Below are 24,780 nucleotides of genomic sequence, written 5' to 3'. Positions count from 1 at the left end.
TGTCAAATTGTAAATTATTTTGTGTCTCCTGAAGGATTATGTGATCAGCTCCTGCTGTGTTGTGGCCTAGTTCCATAATTGCCAAGAGTGACAAGACAAATGAAGAGCTGATGTAATAAGCGGCAACCAGTGTGTGCGAGAAAATGCAGATTTATAATTCTCGTGGATAAACCCAGCAGATGAGACCATTCAGAAATATGTAGGCTTAAAAGGGGGTTCCAGCCTGAAATCGCATCTTCATACTGATGAACTGTCCACAGGATAGGTACTCAGTAAGTGATCTGTGGGCATGTGAAACAAGGACCCTGCGTAGATCAACTCTTGCAGCAGCCTCTGGGTGTCGGAAGCTGCTAATGGATGGGCAGCACTGCTAATATTCAAGTAAAAGGAGTGGATCTAGGTGAACTTCTGGTAAACTGGGGAGCCGCTCCTACTACTTTAATAGGACAGTGCTGTGTGTGCTGCACATGCACTGGCATCTTCCGGGACCAGAAGGACACTGCAGCAGCTGATCTGTGGAACACCTTTTCTTAGAACCCCATGTTGTGCCATTTCTCTTTTATAAATAGACAACTGAATGTTACGATTTTTCATGACAGTGTGTAGAGACATACCGTACTGACAAAGGGAATGTAATACGCAGTTGTCAAGTTATTCATATATTTCCAGGAGAAAGAATGACTTAACAAAAAATTTATATTACACAGTGACACTGCAATATAGTAAATATAGGATTCTGACAACTGATTGCATTCACGGAGTTCGCCCATAAACTATAAGAGCAAGACTGTATATGCAATCACGTCTCTAGCCTTGGTCTGCATCAAGGGCTTTATACAAGGCATATCTAAAGGATAGCTTCTATACCCAATAACTAACAATTCTATATCATATAATATAATGCAAATCCAATCACAGTTCAAATGTTTTAGTTCTGGAATGCACTTAAAACATTCACAAAATAATGTCTTACTATTAGCAGACCTATAGATGTAGCAGAGTTAACCTGAACTTCTGCAGATGATCAAACAGTGTGATATCTTATCACAGAAGAAAACAAGAACCAATGAAAACTCATTGGAAATTCATTTTTAATGACTTTTGTTGGCTTCTGTTGTCTTCTGTGATAAAATATCGCACTACAGCAATTTAAACAATTGGACTTTGAGTTAACTCTGCAACATCTGTATATTATATATTAAACACGGCCTTTCATAAAAAAAAGATAATAACAAAATTATAGGTTAGGGCAGGTTCACACCAGCGCCTGGTCCCCGCTTTCAGGTTTCCGTCTTCTGCCCAAGAAACTGGACAGGAGACGGAAATCGGCAGTCATTTTTCTAACTCATTCATTTGATTGGGTTTGCAAAGTATCCACCCGTGAGGTCCCGTGAGCATCTTTTGGTCAAATCCGTTTTTTTTAACCGTACACAAAGTCAGACATGCAGGACTTTGTGTCCGGTTAAAAAAAAAAAAGGTTTCGCTGCGGAGACCAGAAGACGGTCACGCATGCTCACGGGCGGACATTGACTGCCGGGTTTCCGCCTCCTGTTGGCAGGAGATGGAAACCCACAAAGCAGAGACCACGCGCAGATGTGAACCCGCCCTTAGTTGTGTATTAGACCTAGTGCAGCCAGACATATTGCCTGAAATTAAAGAAGCCTGGCATTCTTTACGCCAGTCGTAATAAAGTCCCTGACTTCCACAAGACATGCTTGAATTGTTAAGGCCTTATTCACATGAATCTTAAAGAACAGATCGGACACATTGATATCTACTGACCTTTGTTTTTTGGATGGTACGTTTTAAGGGGCTGAAAAAAATACAATATGTCCTATTTTTCTTGCTTTACGGTCAGTTCACACGTGAACAAAGGGGCGGATTTTGACAGCGGATTTCGCTTCAAAATCCGCCCCTTTACAATGGTGGTCTATGCAGACCGCCGGCTTCTATTTTCCGCTATCGGCGGGCTGCTGCTAGCGGAGAAAAGAAGCAACATGTCCTATCCTCAGGCGGAAGCCGCGGTGCGCTGGACCGTGGCTTCCACCTAGCGGCAGCACTCTTACTATGTCAAAACCCGCGCGGACCCCCGAACGTGTGAACTAGCCCTTAAACAGATTCCTCATAGACTTGAGAACAGTTCTTCTGCTTTTCACATGTGTTTTTTCAGTGTTTGTGTGACTACTGCCTTAGAGGCATTGGCCTCTTAATGTTTCAGACATGCTCCTCTGTGCCACAAGTGAAACTTGCACCAGTGAGGAACTGACATATATTTCAGATGTAACTCATATCAGCTGTTTGGCATAACATATAGTAAATGTTTTGCACCAAAGATGAGCCACATTTACACTCATCTACATCAGAAAACTGTTGTAAAGGGTCAGTAAATTCTCCCAATTGCGTGCAACTACCATATTTTTTATATTTTTTTTATTTTGCTTGTTCTGTAAATGTACATTACATGTTGAGTGAACAGACACTTCTTTGAATAAGAGCTGTGCTATGTGCTCTATACCAGTGAATGTGTGCTGCTTCTCCTCCCCTCTCACAGCATCAGTCTCACACTTACACTATGGGAGACATTGCAGCTCCACTGCAGGTGAGATAAGAAGTATATAAAGTTTCATATAGTTACATGTACTACTGATTTATATATAAGCTCTAACAGTATATATGCTTTCTTTACAGTGTTTGAGGCTGATACTACAAGGTGGCATACCTGGCAGATCTGTAAGCAGCACTGTATCACTGTATGGGGAGCATGTAGTGCTGTCTGTACAACATGCATCTAGAATACAATCAGATTGTTCTGTTTGGTAGACAATTGCTACAATGTCTGCTGTCTATTCTACTAAAATATGTGGCAACTTGACTTTACATCACAATGAATTAGGATATGAATAAGGTTACATTCTGAAAACCATTGAACAGCACTACCTTTGTCCATAAGCTATGTCTGATACTGTAACTCTACACTTGCCGTACCTGAATGGTGCAAAGCTACAATACTGGGCACAACCCATGAACAACAGTGGCACTGTTTGGAGATAAAAAGCAGACCTGTTTTTCTAATCTCTTTAGGTCATTTTGCCCTAGAACAAACCATAACAATAACTTTTTTGTAAACTGAGCCATATTGAATCGTTTCCAAGGCAGCTTGAAAGCAATAATCATGCCAAAGACATTAATAGTGCATTAGCTGTATCTGATGTCTTGTTTCTAACACTTAGATGGGTATTGTGCTGGAGTCATAGTGCAAAGTGCTGCAAATATCTTTGCAGATCATTGCACATTTAAGAGTGTAACATCTGCTTATGATTCTGGAATTGAGATGAAGGGTATACGTGAAATTGAATATCACAGAAAGATTAACATATACGTACGTGGCAAATGAAGCGAAAGAATTGTGAGGATTAGGGTAAGAAAACTATTTCCTCATATGAGATGTAGGGTTAAATTTCATATATTATTGCATAATTTTATCCTAAAAGTCAACACAAATTGCTCAGTTCATGCATGAAAAATTTTGTAAAAATAGTCTTCCCTTAAGCTCTAATATATATTTTCTTTTCAGAAATGTCCCTGAGAATGCTTAGTTTATTCAGATATGCAATTTCTAGTTTACATTAGGCCATACCTATGAAAATATGTGTCTTGTGGTGGCACGCCTAATAAAAGCAGCATAGTCTCTTAAAGGAGCTTTGTCATTCACAAAAACTGAGAAGTGGGGAAATGCCATAAAATAATAGAAGCATCACTTACCCAGTCATTTCTCCGCTGGTACCATTGGTGTTTCATTACTGTGCTGCCCATCTGATGTCACATAAACAATTGCCAATGGAGACCATCAGAGCAACACTGCTAGAGTGGAATGGAACATGATAGGAAAATAATGCTTCCTTTATTATTTTATGCCATCCTTATTGCCCCATTTTATGTTAATCTTGGACCTTTTAACTGATTGTGATGGCAGGAGACAGGTATACTGAAGTGTATTGTGACTACTTTCTATGATGCTTCCTGGATCCATAATATGTACAAGAATCATGTGCTACTCTTGTCCATGGGCTATGTCTGGTAATGCAGCTCACTCCCATTCATTGAATGATGACGAAACATTACCAGACAGCACATAGACGTGAGTGGCACCGCACTGATAAAAATAAAAGCATTTTTGTACTCAGATATAACCAACTTATCCAAGGGCAGTTTAACATGAGTTGTTTCTACCATATTCCGTTCTATTTGGACGAATGGATCCAACTTAAATGAAAAAGAAATAGATGAAAATATTTATCAAGTGTCTTGCTATGCCTTTACATATTTTATTGAATGTTAGTTTGTGTTTAAGTTGATGTATATGGTCCACTAAGATTCCCTGTTCTAGGAGGACAGAGTCATAAAGCAACACTCCATCCAATAAAAGAAGACAGAATGATAAAACACTGCACAATATAGACTAACAATATAACAAATAAGCGCAGATATAAAGACAGACAATTGAAATGTACCTGCCTTATCATTATACTCAGAAACCACCAGTAGTGAGCGCTGGAGATAAATATATTTTTCCATTTCAAAAGAACGCAGCGCATGGTCAGAAACTAAGCCATCTCAAAAGTGATGTAAAGTTACGCTTAGTTCACATCTGCGTTAGTAATCTGTTCAGTGGAGTCTGCATGGGGAACCCCCCGAACAGACTACCGAACGCATTGGCAAACAGTGTGCAGTGAAAGCACATGGACCCCATAGACTATAATGGGGTCTGTGTGCTTTCCGCATGGTCTCCGCACGAGTCATGTGGACAGGAAAGTAGATCTTTAACTACTTTCTGTCCGTATGTTTTGTGCGGAGATTATAGTCTATGGGGTCCATGTGCTTTCACTGCACACCACTTGCCAATCCGTTCGGTAGTCTGTTCGGGGGGTTCCCATGCGGACTCCTCCAAATGGATTACCGACACAGATGTGAACCAGGCCTTAGAATAAATAGTCTATAAGCATGGCAGATTTGGAACAGCATTAGACACTGTCAAAAATCGGGTGCATTTTAAAACTAACTTTGCACTAACACACAGTTTTAGTTTATCTGCCCCACTGTGTATATCTCTCATTCCCCTAAATACAGTTTAGACTCCTTACACTAGGTTCTCTCTAGTGTTCGGCTCTCCATCGTACAGGTCCACATGGGGACCCAAAAGACAGAGAGCATGTCAACTTAAAATCAATTACCCACGGACCCCATAGGTTCCTTGTAGGACTTTTCTCTCCTCCGATTTTACGAAGAATCTGCTATGGAGACTCCAAGGCAGATGTGAACCTATCCTGAGTAGTAAAAGTGGCTGTTAGCACGCCAGTTTCCTTCAACCCTATAGATTTTGAGTGAAACAACAGTGTGTTTGCTAGACCTCCATTTCCTTCAATCTCCTCCTCCTCCTTTCAGGAGAAACATACGACACAGGACTCCTGCTCCACTGATCGGTGGAGGTGCCAGTGATCACATTTATAGCATGTCCTGTGAATAAGTAATAAGTGTAATTAGTGTCAAAGTCCTTTAAAGGCTAAGGCCCCCCATTGGGGAAAAGCTGCTTTCTTTATTGCATATTTTACTGCGGTTTTTATAAGCAAAGCCAGGAGTGGATTGAGTAGATGGGAGAAGTATAAGTACTTCCTATATATTTCCTATTCCTTCTGTAGCCACTACTAGGATTGGCTAAAATCTACAACAAAAAGCAGTGTTTCTGCAACGTGGGGCTTTAGCCTAAATGTGTGAGGAAAAGAAAGGTAAGGAATCTACATACTAAATATATGGAATACCATTGCCAACTATACACTGCTCTTCTAATGGAAAGAATAATATATGCATAGATGACAGAAAAGTGGTTTTCCAGTTTAATATAAGTAAAGCTAAAAGAAACACTCCCACAATTTTTTTATTCTCCTTTGGCAAACATTACAGTAGCTCCAATGAATCAAGGCGACCTTGCCTCACCACTGCTCAATCCCTACCGCACCAACGTTTTTCAAAAGTGGCGAGTGTGATAGAAAAAAGGTAAAGTAGTAAATTTTTTAGCACGAAATGATGTGCGCCAAAAATAGGCCAATTTTATGGCAATGGTGTACTCGGTTTAATAAATTTCCCCAATGGTAAGATTGTTCGTCACGAGACAGCTGGGGTCTAGCTATCGGTAAGAAGATGCCTTCATACAATTTACATTATGTACCAGAAAATATAGACTTTTTGGGAGTGCTATCTCAATGTGGCTCAAGGATTCTTATTTTTTACAGTTTATTTCAGTTACATTTACAGAGAATTGTCTGAAATACTTAAAGTTATAGCAAACTATTAGCAGTGATCGGGACTATATTAGACCACTTTCATACTGTTATTGTTTTGGTCAGAATTTGGTGTATGTATTTGCCAAAAGCGCAGAATAAATATTTCTCTGGGTAGGTTCCACTTCTGGTTTTGGCTCACCAATACTGATACAAAAGGCTGACCAAATACCAACTCTGTGAAAATGCCCATAGGGCGGTTTCATACACAGTTTAAAAAAAAACAAAAAAAAAACGGCATTTTTTTGAGTCAAGGCCAGAATTGGAATCCTCAGGAAATTGTAATACAAAGCTTATGCCTCATCTTCCTGCTGGATCCAGTCCTGACTGTCACTGAAATATTCTGCATCAAGAACTGCAGTGGTGTTTAAATCAAATCCTACGTGTGAATCTGCTCTACAATTATGAAGCTGATGAACTATTAAATTGGGGCTTTTTGAGGAGCTCCTCAGTGATCCTCCATTAAATCTCCATCCGACCCTAATCTTATTCATACAATTAGTCTTTATTTCTTGTCTGTAAGCCCAGAAAACCACTTTTCTATCAGAAAATGTTGAATGGTTCCTTGACCCTCTTATATTATGATATTATCCTATAAGATATTTCTCCCTCCTCTTGTATACCCTGATTTATCATACGATATTCATACTGACTGACAGTTATAGCAGAACATAATGTGCAAGTGTGAAAAGAAGAGCACAACACAAACATTATTTTGCTGTCACCACTGGGGACTATTGATAGGACACACTGAATGTTAAAAGCAGTGTTCAATTCAGAAGATTTACCATTTAGGACAGGTAAGCTTCCCAACAATAACACACAGAAATTCAGGATCTTTTCACATTTTGCTATTATTTGGCCTATTCATCTTTTCTCAGCCACGTATAGTTGGACTGTGCTGAAAAAGACTTTACTGTAACACTGACAAAAGCTGACCTTTTCAGTTTAATTATGTGTACAATGATGGGTAAATGTCAGGTTTCAGATGAAGGTTGGACATTTTGAACCTTGGATAGAGTGACAGGTATCTTTGATTCTCCCGGAGCCGGGGCCTTCGTCACAGGGTGCACATGAGCCTTAAGGTCTGCTATTCTCTCTTTAAATTTTTGTTGAAGGTATTTCTCTTCTTTGGAGTAACTTTTAGCAAAAGCAGACATTAAAAGACATGCTGCTAATGTAGTTCCCCCAATGCAAAACATGATTGCGCCTGCCAATTTACAAATATCAAGTGCTCCATTGAACTGGACTGCATGGCTATCCACCACAAGGAAATCATCTTCGCCAAAGGCTTCCACTTTTGGTGACACCAGAAACCCAACTGAAAGTACCGTTATACCTGTAAGCATGAGGACAATGCCCGATATGAGTCCGACCTAAAAGGAAAACATTCAGGGTCAGTTAGCCAGCATGAGTTTTTGTAACACAGCACACAATCCATTGGTTTTATATATGTTACAGGCAATGTATGAAAAGCAGGCATTCTATAGAATGCCTAGGCAGTTTATAGAATGCCCGTCGTTTTTAGGCAATGTATGAAATGGGAGAATCGTTACATACTTTACCTAGTCATTGTATAGAATACCTAGGCAATCTATAGAATGCCGAATGCTATTTAGGCAACGTATGAAAAGCCAAACTTAGAATGAGAGTGCCATTTCCAAAAAATGTATTAAAATACAAAGAAAGTTGTACAAAACCCCAAATTTAATATGGGCCAAAGCAAATACTGTTTTTGGCAGCATTCCGTCAAATTTTTTGGACAGTTCCTCGTCGAATCGTTGTTTCATGTCCTTCTCCAACACTCCAGCTTGCTCCTCCTCCCACATTTTCATGGACATTCACGAACAAAACTAAATCTAAGCCTGAAGCAACGGCAGAGACCGTCATATTGCGCATGCATGGCGGGTTAATGCTAGAAGCGCTGAAGCGAGAATGTCACCTATTTCATACTTTACCGCCTTCTCATTTGGCATTGTATAGAATGTCTAGGCAATGTGTGAAATGACGAATCCTTTCATACATTGCCGGATAGTTTTAGGCATTCTATAGAACGCCTAGACATTCTATAGAATGGTGGATTTCATACATTGCTGGTAACATATACATAACTGCATACACTCTCTATGAGTGAATGTGACTTGAACTGCAGTCAACTGCATTGCAGTGACTCGTATGATCAATCTGTTATTTTGCTTGGAAAATGTTTTTATTCTAAGGCCCCATGATGTGGACACACGGCTTTTTTGTTGCATATTTTGTTATGGTTTTTTGAGCCAAAGCCAAGAACGGCTACAAAAGGAATGGGAAATATATAGAAAGTTCTTATACTTCTACCTACTGCTCAATCCACTCCTGGCTTTGGCTCAAAAAAACACAGTAAAATCTGCAACAAAAAAAAAAAAAGCTGTGTTTCTGCATCGTAGGACCTCAACCTTAATCACTTGCTTAATACCTATGCAGAAATTAGTACAAGTTGTCTGAACATGTATATATCACGTATACAGTACCTCCTGGGTCCTGATCTATCACATTGCTGTACGCAATCAAAGTCTATGAGAGATGTGTGAAAAAGGATTACCCTTAGATGTACACTATGCTGTAAAAAAAATGTACTTTGTCATGGCTGAATATACAGGACTTGTCATGTGAATATGTTCTTAATGTTTACTCAGTTTGCTCGCTTCAGTGGTTAAATACATGCATTTTACATATAGAAGTGTTTGTTTGAAAAATTGTTTATTACTCTGTAATATCTTATTTTGTCGGTTCATGACCCCTATGATTTTATAGTGCTATATAAATACCGTATAATGTATTATTATTACTATTTTTATAATTTTATACTGATGCAAATGTATTTAAGTAACTGGGAGACCGAAGAATTGTTTTAATAATATAATATTTGTAGTACTAATATAGATTAACAAAATCTATATTTATCGTAAAATCAATAAGAAATAGCAATTAATATATAAGCAGCAATTTATATCACCAGTTTAGAGACATAGAGGAAAGACTGGAAAGAACATAAGATCCCTTTCACATTTCAGTGCAACCTTTGTCGGAGATTCCCAGGAGCTGTCCCTGGAGATGTTCCAGTCAAAAACTAGATACCTCAGAAACGATTGGTCTGACTTGGTCCTAGACACCACCCAATTTATTTGCTGCCATGTCTCCGTCCTGAGCTCTGTTGACTTATTCCAGTTTAGTTCCGTGTTACTAGACATTCACATCTAGAGCACAGCTCTGGGCCCTGGAAAGCTCCAGGAATAAGTATCCATATACGATGTGATGTCCCTGGAGCTCCCTGCGGTTTCCGTTTAATGTTAGCCAGTGACAAATAACATACAGATCCTTCCTTCTTTTATTATCCTACTTAAAGTTATAAAGGAGTGTCTGACACTAATAGTACTAGTAGAGCTATCATTGTGACTTCAGCTATTCTTCTCAGTACCAATATTATCAATATGAAATATATGGCTAGCATTACCCATAGCACTTTGCTGTATAGAATGCACTGATAACATCAATGTCATGACAAGGTCCTTCTTATCCGTTAAAGTGTAACTAAACTTTTTTGCATAAATCTATAGCGCAGGTTAAGATAACAAACTTTGTAATTCACTTTATTGAAGAAAACTGCCTGTCTTTCACTTATTTCCCTTCTTCTGCCACTGATCACATCTGTGAAGTCTGTGGAGAGGGGAGTGGGAATGAGGAGGAGGAGGAGGGCTCCTGGAGGCAGATAGACATCACTGAAATGAGAGAGTGTTTTCTGTCCGATGCGGCCATGCCCTGGGTGCACAATACTGCCCCTTACAGCAGCATATAAGAGGTTTACAAGCTATTCTGAGGCAGCATGGTGGCTCAGTGATTAGCATTGCAGCCTTGTGGCGGTGGAGTATTGTGTTTGAATCCTGCCAATCCTGTGTTTGTGTGGATTTCCTCCCATACTCCAAAGACATACTGATAGGGAAAAATGTACATTGTGATCCTATATGGGGCTCACAATCTACAATTAAAAAAAAAAAAGGGTTACAAGCTATTTTGGTGCCAGTAGACTGACTTTGAAATTAAAAACAAAAAGGCAAATCTAGTTATAGAGCAAGGAGAGAGATTTATTTAGGTACCTTTTGTATTCAGCAATCCCTGTTATAGCACAGCCTGATATTTTATCTGGTATCCTGAATGGCAAAATTGGCAAGTTATGGAACAATTATGTTGCGAGGTAAAGGATTTTTATTATTGAAATGTAATGTTCAGTAGTCTCTGGTATAACGCCATATGCTACAGTAGTCCTTGTACCTTCATTTAGTGTATTTCTGCATAAGTGTGACCAGATATTCACACAAGTCTTAAAAGCAGATAAAGAAATAAAATTAATCACAAATTTGTTGATTTTTAGAAGAAAATGAACCAATATCACATACCTGTGGGCGGCAAAATGATGTGAACCTTTGCTTTTAGTACCTGATGTGACCGCCTTGTGCTCCAATAATTGCATATAAACTTTCTGGTAGTTGTTGCTTAGTCCTGCACATCATCTTAAAGGAATTTTAGCCCATTTCTGCTAGCAAAACAGTTTATACTCTGATATGTTGGTAGCTTTTCCCTGCTTACTTCAGGTACTTCCAGCACATTTATATTTCTGGTTATTCTCTAAACATGCTTATGAGCGTAGGGTCATTGTCTTGCTGCATGTTTCACATTCTTTTGGGTTTCAGATCACAGACAGATGTCCTGATATTTTCCTTTATAATCTGCTGGTATAATTAAGATTTTTTGTTCCCTCAATGATGGCAAGCCATTTTGGCCCAGATGCAGCAAAACAGGCCCAATGATGCCACCACCAACGTGTTTCACAGATGGTATGAGGCTTTATGTTGGAATACAGTGTTTTGCTTTCTCCAAATATAACACTTCTCATTTAAACAAAAAAACAGCAATATTCTTTTTAGAAGCAGCGGCTTTCTCATTGAAATCCTTGCATGCCTGCCCTTGCTGTTCAGTGTCTTCCTAATGGTGGACTCATGAAAATTAACATTGAGATGTTATGTGAGAAATGTGATGCTAATGTCAGATACACCTTTGGTTGCTTAGCAGTTACCTTGGGTTTCTTTGTGACCTTGCAGACTGTTAATACATCTTGTCCTATGTTGGACAACCACTCTCGGCGAGGATTTTAATAGTCTTGAATTTCCTGTATTTGTACACAGTTTTCTTAATTCGTTGAGTCCAAACATTTTATAAATGTCTTTGTAACGTTTTCCAGCCTGATGAGCATCAACAACACTTCTTCTGAGGTCCTCAAAATTCCCCTTTTTTCCTGCCATATTATACTTCTAAAACACGTGAAGATTCCTATTCTTCAAATAACACAGGTCCTCACTCACTTGACTAAAACACTTAACTCTAATTTCACCCTAGATTAGCTGCTAATCTTGAAGGTTCACATCATTTTGCCTCTCACAGATATGTAATATTGAATCAATTTTCTTCTATAAACAAATTACTAGGTCTAATATTTTAGACTAGTTTGATATGGTTCTCTTTATCTAAGTTTAGGGCTTCTGTGAAAATCTGATTTATACTACCAGTTACTTGGTGGATCAGGTCTAACAAAGTGGCTGCACCCACTGTATAGGCAGCAAAAGATACTGGCTACACCCAGCTCTCTTCTCCTATGCGTCCTGGGTCACATGCCCTAGCATTAGAGGAAGGTTGAAGGGGAGCTTACCTGCTGCCCTAGAAAAAAATACACTATTTTTGTTTTATTTTTCTATTTTATTTTTTTTGCTATGTTTTGTACATGTGATATAGGACAAAGGAAAAACATGATAAATGAGGCGATGATGCAGGGTTTTATACAATTATTTCTGAGTAGCTGCCATAAATATTTCAATAATGAAGTCCCTACTTACCTTCCAGATAATAGAGCTCCACCTACTGGGCGATCTCTGTATCTGAAAATCATCCTCATATTCCCATATTGAAGCTGTGCAGTCTTCATAAAATTGGTGCAGATAGGACCGAACTCCATAGCGATGGTAACTTCCTTCAGGAGTGCCTTGTGACTGCTTGGACCCACAGATGTCAGCGCATGAACTCATCCTTATGAACTGAAATTATAGATATTTAGGAGATGTATTATAGCATATCTCATTTGGTTCTTTCATGTAAGCTATACCTGTAGATAGAACATTAAAAGGAAAAAGTTTTGCTGACTTAAAACTCAGGATAATCTAGTTATAGGACTATATATATCATTGCTTATAATTCTAGAGCAGTGGTTCTTAACCAGGGTGATCCCCTGATGCTTGTCCAGCTCTATTTGACACTATTAACTCCTCTCTACTCCAGCTGCATATCCTCCTGACATACAACATGGTCACTATCCAAAATTTTAAAGTGACCCTTCCTTCAAAAAAACTCAGTTATATAAGATGATTCGTATACACACAGTCACAACTTCGTATCATTTTGAAAACAGATGAAAAAAAAGCATAAAGGAAAGGTAATATTCTGTAGGCTCTCTGTGTGAATGTCTAGAGTATGTCTATTGTATATCTGCAGTAGCGTTACAATGAATCACAGCCATCCTTCTATTGAATTCTATGGAGATAGCCTGAGTACAAAGGTGAGGCCTGACTCTATCAGGTATGTATGGTATATCCTGTGGTTAGAACAGAAATACTTAAGATGGTAAAGCCCTGTTAAACTTTTCTTTATTCTCCTTTTGTTAGTAATTAAGCTTCCTTGGTCCTCTAAGATTTCATTAAGACAGAGGCTGTATTCTCAAGGGTCACATTCGGTAAAATATACATTGCACTTAGTGGTATAGTGCTCTCCCAGGACTGTACAGTATCTTATAGCCTTGTATTATTGTGTGCTGCTATTTAAGAATATAGCTTCATATAGAGAGATTTATGTGCTATCCCATAAAACCGGATATGTACCAATGTAATCTTTTCATTTTAAGAAATAAGAAGCATAAAGACATACAAGTTGTGTATGACAATAGCAATTGATGTTTAATAATCTAAGCATATATTTAGGAGATAATGTACAGCACTATGAAAATACTCAGCTGTTTACATACCCCAGTGTTTCTTAAACAGGGCTCTTTAGAACATGTCATCTGCTGTCACTTTTGCAGTAGGGGGGTAAACAGATTTTAGCCTGCTCAAAATGTTTTGGCATAAACGGTAAGCAAAGTAGACATCTATCTTGGCCAGAAAACAGCCCTGGATCGCAATTATGGAATAATTTGTACTCCTACACCAATTTATAGTGAGGTAGAGGTAGGGGGTTTCTAGGAAGGGGAAACACTTTCTAGTTCTTCCTTTGAAAAACATTAAGTATCCACTAATACACTTGGTGATATTGGCATATTTAGCTTATCTAAGAACACCCTCTAAGAGCGCCCTCTATTGGTTTGCAACACTGAGGCAGCAGCTGACTTCCTAATTACATCATGGAAGACAGATTTGCATATTCTTGCGAAGTGGTCCCTTGCGAAGTGGTCCCTTGCGAAGTGGAGTGCTAAAGGCTTAATAAGTCTCCACACACCTATATGGTGGTCTCTCCCTAAGGAGTGACAATATCCCCTTATCTAAGAACAAGCATATATGCTAATGGAGTGAAAATGTGGTACTCAGGTGATAATCTAAAATAATCATATGTCATAGGACTGTCATTTCCCATCACCTGTAATAAAATACAGAAGATATTTTACATGCATTAAATGCATTGTACGACAACACATAACTACAGGGCCGCCGATAGGCCAGTACTACTGCTACTGGCGTCAGGGGCCCGGCCAAATTTAAAAATGGGGGGGGCCCGGGCCCCCTGGCGCCGGCAGCAGTCATTGTATGTCCTGTTTGTTTCAACTCAGATCTGCGTCCAGAGGACGCAGATCTGAGTTAAACACTTACGCGGCTGAAGCAAGGAGCTGACAAAGGTCAGCTCCTCGCTTCGCCGCTGCGCGCCTCTCTCGCTGACACATATGCGGCTGAAGCGAGGAGCTGACCTGTGTCAGCTCCTCGCTTCGCCGCTGCCGCCTCTCTCGCTGACATCGCGTCTACACTGCCTGGTAGCCGGCGGCAGCGGCGAAGCGAGGAGCTGACACAGGTCAGCTCCTCGCTTCAGCCGCATATGTGTCAGCTCCTCGCTTCGCCGCTGCGCGCCTCTCTCGCTGACACATATGCGGCTGAAGCTAGGAGCTGACCTGTGTCAGCTCCTCGCTTCGCCGCTGCCGCAGGCTACCCGGCAGTGTAGACGTGATGTGATGACGTCACATCGCGTCTACAACTGTGCGCCAGTAAGAGAGAGAGGCGCACAGAGAGCAGCGGGGGAACGAAGGAGAAGGTAAGTGTAATGTGGAACGTGAAACTGGGGGCAGATGAAGGAGAGGACGGCATGACACTGGGGACAAAGATGGAGGGACATGAATCTGGGGGCAGAGATGGAGAGGACGGCATGACACTTGGGGCAGAGATGTAGGGACATGAATCTGGGGGCAGAGATGGAGGGGACCTAAATCTGGGAGCAGAGATGGAGGGGACATAAATCTGGGGGCAGAGATGGAGGGGACATGAATTTGGTGGCAGAGATGGAGGGGACATGAATCTGGGGGCAGAGATGGAGGGGACATGAATCTGGGGGCAGAGATGGGGGGCATGAATCTGGGGGCAGAGATGTGGAGACATGAATCTGGGGGCAGAGATGGAGGGACATGAATCTGGGGGCAGAGATGGAGGGACATGAATCTGGGGGCAGAGATGGAGGGGACATGAATCTGGGGGCAGAGATGGAGGGACATGAATCTGGGGGCAGAGATGTGGGGACATGAATCTGTGGGCAGAAATGGAGGGGGCATGGATCTGGGGGCAGAGATGGAGGGGACATGGATCTGGGGGCAGAGATGGAGGGACATGAATCTGGGGGCAGAGATGGAGGGACATGAATCTGGGGGCAGAGATGGGAGGACATGAATCTGGGGGCAGAGATGGAGGGGACATGAATCTGGGGGCAGAGATGGAGGGACATGAATCTGGGGGCAGAGATGGAGGGGACATGAATCTGGGGACAGAGATGGAGGGACATCAATCTGGGGGCAGAGATGGAGGGACATGAATCTGGGGGCAGAGATGGGAGGACATGAATCTGGGGGCAGAGATGGAGGGACATGAATCTGGGGGCAGAGATGGAGGGACATGAATCTGGGGCAGAGATGGGAGGACATGAATCTGGGGGCAGAGATGGGAGGACATGAATCTGGGGGCAGAGATGGAGGGGACATGAATCTGGGGGCAGAGATGGAGGGACATGAATCTGGGGGCAGAGATGTGGGGACATGAATCTGTGGGCAGAAATGGAGGGGGCATGGATCTGGGGGCAGAGATGGAGGGGACATGGATCTGGGGGCAGAGATGGAGGGACATGAATCTGGGGGCAGAGATGGAGGGACATGAATCTGGGGGCAGAGATGGGAGGACATGAATCTGGGGGCAGAGATGGAGGGGACATGAATCTGGGGGCAGAGATGGAGGGACATGAATCTGGGGGCAGAGATGGAGGGGACATGAATCTGGGGGCAGAGATGGAGGGACATGAATCTGGGGGCAGAGATGTGGGGACATGAATCTGTGGGCAGAAATGGAGGGGGCATGGATCTGGGGGCAGAGATGGAGGGGACATGGATCTGGGGGCAGAGATGGAGGGACATGAATCTGGGGGCAGAGATGGAGGGACATGAATCTGGGGGCAGAGATGGGAGGACATGAATCTGGGGGCAGAGATGGAGGGGACATGAATCTGGGGGCAGAGATGGAGGGACATGAATCTGGGGGCAGAGATGGGAGGACATGAATCTGGGGCAGAGATGGAGGGGACATTAATATGGGGGCAGAGATGGGGGGACATGAATCTGGGGGCAGAGATGGAGGGACATGAATCTGGGGGCAGAGATGTGGGGACATGAATCTGTGGGCAGAAATGGAGGGGACATGAATCTGGGGGCAGAGATGGGGGGACATGAATCTGGGGGCAGAGATGGAGGGGACATGAATCTGGGGGCAGAGATGGAGGGACATGAATCTGGGGGCAGAGATGTGGGGACATGAATCTGTGGGCAGAAATGGAGGGGACATGGATCTGGGGGCAGAGATGGAGGGGACATGGATCTGGGGGCAGAGATGGAGGGACATGAATCTGGGGGCAGAGATGGAGGGACATGAATCTGGGGGCAGAGATGGGGGGACATGAATCTGGGGGCAGAGATGGAGGGGACATTAATATGGGGGCAGAGATGGGGGGACATGAATCTGGGGGCAGAGATGGAGGGACATGAATCTGGGGGCAGAGATGTGGGGACATGAATCTGTGGGCAGAAATGGAGGGGACATGAATCTGGGGGTAGAGATGGGGGGGACATGAATCTGGGGGCAGAGATGGAGGAGACATGAATCTGGGGGCAGATGAAGAGTGTATATGAAGCTGGGGGAGAGACAGAGGGGGGACATATAATTTACAGGTGACTGTAGGAGGATTATACAGTGTGCGGGCACATGAAAAATTAATGAGTGGACGGAGTCAACATAACAGTGGGTGGGGCTAAATTTCCCCCGGCGAAGCACATTTTGTCTCTCTTTTGGTTCTTCAAAAGTTGGAAGGTATGGGTACAGGGGGCAATGGAAAGATGTTAGAGGGTAGACGGGGGGGGGGGGGATTGTTGGGACATCGGGTGTGCGGCACTGCGGAGAGGGAACTGGGGCAATAATATATAATATATACGTTTTTAGCTGGAGATTAATAAGGATGTAGGCCGCTATGCTACTAGCATAGCAGCCTGTTTGGGGGTGGGACTTTCACTTTAAAGGGGTATTCACATTGCGTTTTTGGCCTCCCTTGCCGGGATACGTTGGTAACCAGTCACAATTAGCTCCCCCCCTTTTTTAGAGGGCTCTTATAAATGGTGTTGGCTCTCTATAGGCGCTTTCACACGTAGCAGATTTTACCTGCAAATAGAATCTGATTAAGCCTTGTAATGCTGCTAAATAAAGGGAAATGTAATACAGAATTGGTATGACGCAAAATAAGGTAGTTTGGTAGTTTTAAAATGGCGTGGGGGGGGGGGGGGCCCAGACACTTAGGCTGTATGGGGCCCCAAAATTCCTGATGGCGGCCCTGTATAACTATGAACTAAGCTACATTTTGGGTACTGCTTGTTTGGTGGACAGCTACCTCACCTGACATTGCCAAGTAGTTCATGTGTAGTGGTTAGAAGAGGGGAGGAAGCTGCTGCCGGACAGGTCTCTACAGAGAATTGGGAAGATGAAAGCCAACTGGCTGCTCCTTATCTCCCCTGACATCTGCCGTCATGTAATATTTAGGAAGGATTTGGCTGACATATCTAAAGTGTAAATCAACAAAAACAAAAAACGTACCCCACCAAATACAAAACAAAGTCCCACTATAGAATAAACACAACAACCAAAGGAAACATGAGACAAATGCAAAAATATATATAAAAATTATGAAAAATATTTATTGATAACCAAATATTTAAAAAGTCACAGGGAGACATACAAAAATAACTCACTAAAAATAGTGAGCAGACACATAAATCAACCCACTCAGCAAAGTACAATACAGCTCCTAGTCATAGGTACATACTAGCAGTGGCATAACTAGGAATGGCGGGGCCCCGTGGCGAACCTTTGACATGGCCCCCCCCCAACCGACGCCGAAGACCCCGACCAACCCCCCCTTCCTGCACGCACTATTATGCCCCATAGTTGCCCCTGCACACAGCATTATACCCCATAGTGGCCCCTTCACCCAGTATTATGCCCCATAGTAGCCCCTGCACACAGTATTATGCCCCGTAGTTGCCCCTCACATAGCATTATACCTCATAGTGGCCTCTTCACACAGTATTATGCCCCATAGTGGCCCTATCACCCAGTATTATGCCCCATAGTGGCCCCATCACCCAGTATTATGCTCCATTGTGGACACCCACTAACAATTATTATACTCTGGGACTCTTTTCAGACCCCAGAGTATAATAATCGGAGACCGAGAGGGGGATACAAACATAAACACTGTTACTTACCTATCCCTATGCTCCCCACTGTCGGATGTCAGGGATGTCATGTGACCGGGGGGGGGGGGGGGGGGAAGCAAATAAAACCCGCTTTAGTCCTGATCTTGTCCACCATGGCTAAAGAGGGTCAACAACATAGAGGATAGATGTGTGTCACAGACTGGGATACTCTCTGATCTTAGCTAGACTACAGCACACTTGCAAGTTGGTTCTGCTGTATTTTTGAAAATCATAGAGAATTTTTTATAAAATAGCAAAAGCTAGCATATTTAAAAAACAAAAAAACAAAAAAAAAACGCAACTTATTTGAAACGGAGAAAATTCACTGTATGTATCTGTTATTTTTTTTTATAGCTTTTCTTTTTTGAGACACCAAATTGGGTGTTGCATAATAGATACTGGAAATATAACAAAACCATAATTATATTAAAACATTATGTAATAATTCAGGTTGTAGTTCAGTATAAACATGCTATTCTGAGCATTGAACTGTCAGGTTCAACAGTGATCTGTTTCTTAGAATACTGAATAATATTACTCCTTCATGTGTGTGTAAATAGAAAAAAAACATTTGCTGCTCTTTGAAGGGGTTCATCCACAAAAACATGTATCACCTATCTGTAGGATGGGATATAAATGCATTTTTGCAGCGGGTCCTATCACAAGGACACATCCTTCCATTGGCGGCCATGCATATATTTTACTGAACAACTCAAAGTGTTCTTTTTCAGATGTTGGAGTAGGCGTTGGGGTGCTGAATTAAAACTTTGCCTGAATGAAAGACATCCTGGGTATGTCTATGACTTACAGCTTTAATCCTGGTACATGTCCAGCAGGGATTTTATGAAGAACATGAGACTGATCTACATGGACCCTAGTTCATAGTCATGTCAGTCAAGTCATTCTATGGATAAGCTGCAGAATAGGGCTGAGTCAATTTTGAGATTTCAGGATCGTTTTTAAAGTAATTTTCAATCATTTTCCAGATGATCCCGATCACGATCGTAAAATTTGCTCGATCACCAATCGGGATCCGATCTTTCCCAATCCTGATCGCTCAACCCTAGTTACTTTATGTTTATGGAGTAGGGTTGAGCCAATCTTGAGATTTCAGGATCGTTTTTAAACCAATTTTCAATCATTTTCCAGCTGATCCCAATTCAGATTGTGAAATTTGCTCGATCACCGATCGGGATCTGATCTGTCCCAATCCCGATCGCTCAACCCTATTGCAAACACAGACCTCTATACACATAGCTTGTCCATACAATCCATTAAAAGTGGATCTGAATACAAACACTAACCCTAACCATAGGGCTGATGTAGTGGGAGGCTATTAGATCTGATTTGGGGCTAGATTGTGATGTGAAGATATGTTTTTCACCAGTGGGCAATGGTCTGTGACTGTGATTCTATGACTCTCCAGCTGTTGTATTAGAGTCCAATGGCATAGAGATTCCTCAGGATGATATTGCCAAAATGTCTCCAACATTTGTCAGAAGACAAGCTGAGAGACCAGAATTACAGAACAGTGAGGCAAGTGAAGTTCCATACAATCACTGGCCACTTTAATAGAGATCCCTGTGATGATATGTGCACACCTAGGAGCATAGATTTGACTGAAGATAGCTACAGATGAATTCGTTATACCAAAGTGTACCATGTCAGCAAGTAGGGCAGGCCAGCTCAGGCACACTAGAGTTGGCTATCAGGAACAAACCCATTAGAGATCACTGTTCAGTTTGTATTTTATGATTTCATCATTAAGGTCTTCATTACAACATTTCAGCCAAAGGCATAGACTAAGCCTTGATGTACACATACTGTAAGACATCTTAGATGTAAACCTCCTTTGAGTCTCCTATTTTCTTCTTTAATCTAGACTGAAATTACATCTTTATTCCACATCATAAAGAAAACCTTGGACTGGTAAAAGCAGCAGGAGAGACCATATAGAAAAACAGCTGTCTTCTTCCCATAATATTCCAGCAAGCTTTTTTTTTTTTTTGTAAATGTAGATTGTGAGCCCCAGATAGAGCTCACAATGTACATTTTTCCCTATCAGTATGTCTTTGGAATATGGGATGGAAATCCATGCAAACACGGGGAGAACATACAAACTCCTTGCAGATGCTTTTTTGCCCTTGGCAGGATTTGAACACCAGGACTCCAGTGCTGCAAGGCTGCAATGCTAACCACTGAGCCACCATGTGGCCCCAAAGCTTTTTCATTGAAGTGTATACAATGTTTTGTGCATGAAAGTAGCTTCTCTAGAATGGCATTTACCTGACGCCAGCTGCTCCTATTATTATCTCTGAAGTCAGGAGATTTTATTCTCTACACTTATGGATAAAAATGCTGGATGCAATGTTTTCTTATTGTGCAAAATAACAGAAATGATAGCCAAAGGCAGACATATAGAGAAAAGTCATATCAAAGGCAGAGAGATGTGGAGAGATAAAGTCAGTGAAAAACAGATCTGCCAGGAGGAAGTGGTGGGTGGAAATCTAACATTTGTGTCACTCCTCCCCCAGCAGCCAGTCATACGACTATTCATATAGGTTTAGTACTGATCATTCTGCTCCTTAGCAACTAGGAACTGTAAGCCGGGAACGCTAATAAGCACAGAAATTAGGCAGGCAAATAAGGTTAGCAAAGGAGTCAGTATTCCTCACAAACAAATGACAAGTGCCAGAGCCCATTTTCCACTATGATATTACCGGGTGCTAGGAAGTCAGACTCTGACATCGATGCGCAAATTAAACCATAAGAGCCTCAAATATACACAGACTGGTGTCACATCATCTTTATTCAGTCTGGGTTTCCATGGAAATGAATTATACACAGAAAATCTGAAATGTATGTTATATTCATAGTAGGCCGAAGGGTAGATGTGCTCTGAATAACACAGGAATATCATGTAGTACAAACATAAATATAATCGCCAGGAAACTAGTATTTAACTCTTTGAGGGAGGGTTCACACCTGTGCCCGGTCTCTGCTTTGCAGGTTTCTGTCTTCTGCCCGAGCAACTGGAGAGGAGACGGAAACCGGCAGTCAGTTTTCAAACCCATTCACTTGAATAGGTTTGCAAAAATTCCGCCCGTGAGCGTCTTCTGCCTCTCCGCGGTGAAACCATTTTCTTTAACCGGACACAAAGTAGGACATGCAGGAATTTGTGTCTGGTAAAAAAAACCCCCCAAAATACGGTTTTGCCACGGAGAGGCACAAGGCGCTCATGGGCGGACACTGGCTGCTGGGTTTCAGTCCCCTGTCTAGTTTCCCGGGCAGAAGACAGAAACTCACAAAGTGGAGACCGGGCACAGATGTGAACCCGCCGTAAGACTGCAAGTGTTGTGAATTGTGACTTCAGATAATAAGTAGTAGGCTTAGATGCAGTCCTATGTAAATCCACAGATAATACACTTGTGCTCAATGTAGTAGGCTTAGGTTCAGTCCTATATAAATCCACGGACAATGCACTTGCGCTCAATGTAGTAAGCCTAGGTGCAGTCCTATGTAAATCCACATATAATACACCTGTACTCAATGCAGTAGGCTTAGGTGCAGTCCTATGCAAATCCACAGATAATACACTGGTGCTCAATGTAGTAGGTCTAGGTGCAGTCCTATGTAAATCCACAGATAATACACTGGTGCTCAGTGTAGTAGGCCTATGTTCAGTCCTATCTAAATTCACAGATAATACACTTGTGCTCAATGTAGTAAGCCTAGGTGCAGTCCTATGCAAATCCACAGATAATACACTAGTGCACAATGTAGTAAGCCTAGGTGCACTCCTATGCAAATCCATAGATAATACACTGGTGCACAATGTAGTAGGCCTAGGTGCAGTCCTATGTATATCCACAGATAATACACTGGTGCTCAGTGTAGTAGGCCTAGGTTCAGTCCTATGTAAATCCACAGATAATACACTTGTGCTCAATGTAGTAAGCCTAGGTGCAGTCCTATGTAAATCCACAGATAATACACTGGTGCTCAATGTAGTAGGCCTAGGTGCAGTCCTATGTAAATCCACAGATAATACACTTGTGCTCAATGTAGTAGGCCTAGGTGCAGTCCTATGTAAATCCACAGATAATACACCTGTGCTCAATGCAGTAGGCTTAGGTTCAGTCCTATGTAAATCCACAGATAATACACTTGTGCTCAATGTAGTAAGCCTAGGTGCAGTCCTATGTAAATCCACAGATAATACATATGTGCTCAATGTGTTACTCTGCTTACCTGTTAGTTATGAAAACATGATAAGAGTGAAGAATATTGATATAACATGGGCCATATGCTATTACACATTAGGCTCCAGTACATGACTTTTCTGTATTGTATAAATGAAATGTAGATGACTCTGTTTGCTCGCCCCACATCACGCCCCTTCACTGGCAAATAGTTTAAAAGCTGCCATATATTTTCCAGATACGTTTCCGACATCCCATACACAAGCTCCACAGTCTTCTTACAAGTTTTTATTTATTACAGAACACTTTGTAACACAGATGTAGCAGAGCTGAGCCTGTTTACTAACCTTGTATGGTTATTATCCCTTACGATACACAAATGATGATTTTATACAAGCTCAGCTCTGCTGCATATGTAAAGGTCCATGTACACTGGCATTACCTAGCCATGACTAGTATACACTACAGATGTCTGCTGCTCTGGATTATATTACTTCCTAACCACATTAATGTGTCCCAGCAGTCAGCAATCATGTCCAATAAGTGGTGTGGCCCCGGCCTGCTCCTTGCTGGCACATCTGCTGTGTGGGAGGCAATGTCCCTTCCTCTGTTTGTGCCTTCCCCTGTTTGTCCTTCACTGGCGTCCTGTTGCTCCACAGAGCTCTCCATGGTGCTGAAATCAATTCTCCAGCTCAGAGCACGTAAGTGATGACGTCACTGGCCACCATCTGTGTATCCACCAGTGCACCAGCAGCCCCTCTATATGATACTGACCCCTATATAGACCATGCAGATACAACTTTTCTATGCATATAGGACACTGATAGAAGCAGATAGCACGAAGCATGAGTGTAAGCAGCACTGACCACAGCCTGTCTATCATGCCCAGCTTCCCCATGCCCTGCTGCCACTACACTCATGTCTTGCCCTGTAAAGGAAGGGGGTTACCTTTCCCTGGGACCTGCTGTGCCGGCTAGCTGCAGATCTGTCCTCGTTCGGGTCCCATCCCTCTGAGCCTCTCCAGCCTCACACAGCACGTATTATGTGTGCTCCTTGTGCCTGCGCACTGAGCAGCTGATGTGCAGCACAGTACAGTGCACAGCCCAGCTACAAGGGGAGGGTCTGCAGACACAGGGACACGACTCCTGACACTCCACACACTGGCCACCATTCACACATAGCAATGCTTTAGTTGTTGCTATAGAAACAGATCAATAATCCAATGCCCTCCATCTCATGTGTCTGTATGGGGGAAATGTAGGATGTAACATTGCTGAAGTTATTTGTCTAACCAGCTTGTTATTCAGAGCTGAAGTTGTTTCTAACTTATCTTAATAAAATATGTTGTGCTGTTAATGCAGAAATAACTAGCATTAATCTGGGCATCATCATGTGCACTGAAAAGTGTCATTTAAAGGGTTAAAGGGGCTCTATCAGCAAAATTATGCTGTATGAGCCCCACACATGCGTGAATAGCCTTTAAAAAGGCTAATCTAATTTTAAAATGGGCGGGTTTTTTTTAAAAAGGCTATTCACGCATATGTGGGGCTCATATAGCAAAATTTTGCTGATAGAGCCCCTTTAAATAAGGCTAGGCACTGATCTTACACTGCCCACACACAAAGATGGACGCTCCACCTCGCACAGAGTGGCTCTAGGTATAAAAGCTGACATGAATGTGGACACACAAACATGTTTTACTGGTTTGAATAAGTAGTGTTTTCAAAGGGTTAAATAACTTCGGACTACTGATCTACTATTGCCAACATATAGATGATGATACCCCATATAAAATATAAGGGTAATGCCCTACATCAAATTCAGTCTGTCCCAAAGCAGTTCTGGGCATTAAAAGTGGCATTACAGGAAGCGATGAACTACTTTATACTGATATGAATAAGTGGCGTTTAAACGGTTAAATAAATTTAAGCTACTGCCTACACATTGCCAACACATAAAGTGGGTGATGCCCTGGAAATTCAGCTCAACCTGTCTTAAAGTGGTTCTAGGCAATAAAATCTGTCAGGCAATTAACTACTTTTTACTGAATTAAATAAGTGTTTTTAAAGGGTTAAATGATTTTGGGCCTCCGAACCAGTAAAAATTGACTTTGATGCCTAGAATTTAT

General features: G+C 42.1%; 1 protein-coding gene across 1 annotated transcript; it reads right to left on the bottom strand.

Annotated features, from left to right (window-relative positions):
- Window positions 1–6,905: 6,905 nt before the first annotated feature.
- Window positions 6,906–23,724, bottom strand: NRSN1 (neurensin 1). Its single transcript, XM_075270971.1, has 3 exons — window positions 23,601–23,724; window positions 12,260–12,457; window positions 6,906–7,711 (listed from the first exon to the last, which is right to left on the bottom strand). Exons 2-3 carry the CDS (start codon window positions 12,446–12,448, stop codon window positions 7,313–7,315), a joined length of 588 nt encoding a protein of 195 aa, XP_075127072.1. The 5' UTR covers window positions 12,449–12,457; window positions 23,601–23,724; the 3' UTR covers window positions 6,906–7,312.
- Window positions 23,725–24,780: the final 1,056 nt, after the last annotated feature.

The sequence above is a fragment of the Leptodactylus fuscus genome, chromosome 4 (assembly GCF_031893055.1).
Source record: "Leptodactylus fuscus isolate aLepFus1 chromosome 4, aLepFus1.hap2, whole genome shotgun sequence".
Lineage (NCBI taxonomy): Eukaryota > Metazoa > Chordata > Amphibia > Anura > Leptodactylidae > Leptodactylus > Leptodactylus fuscus.
This window is presented reverse-complemented; position numbering and strand designations above follow the sequence as displayed.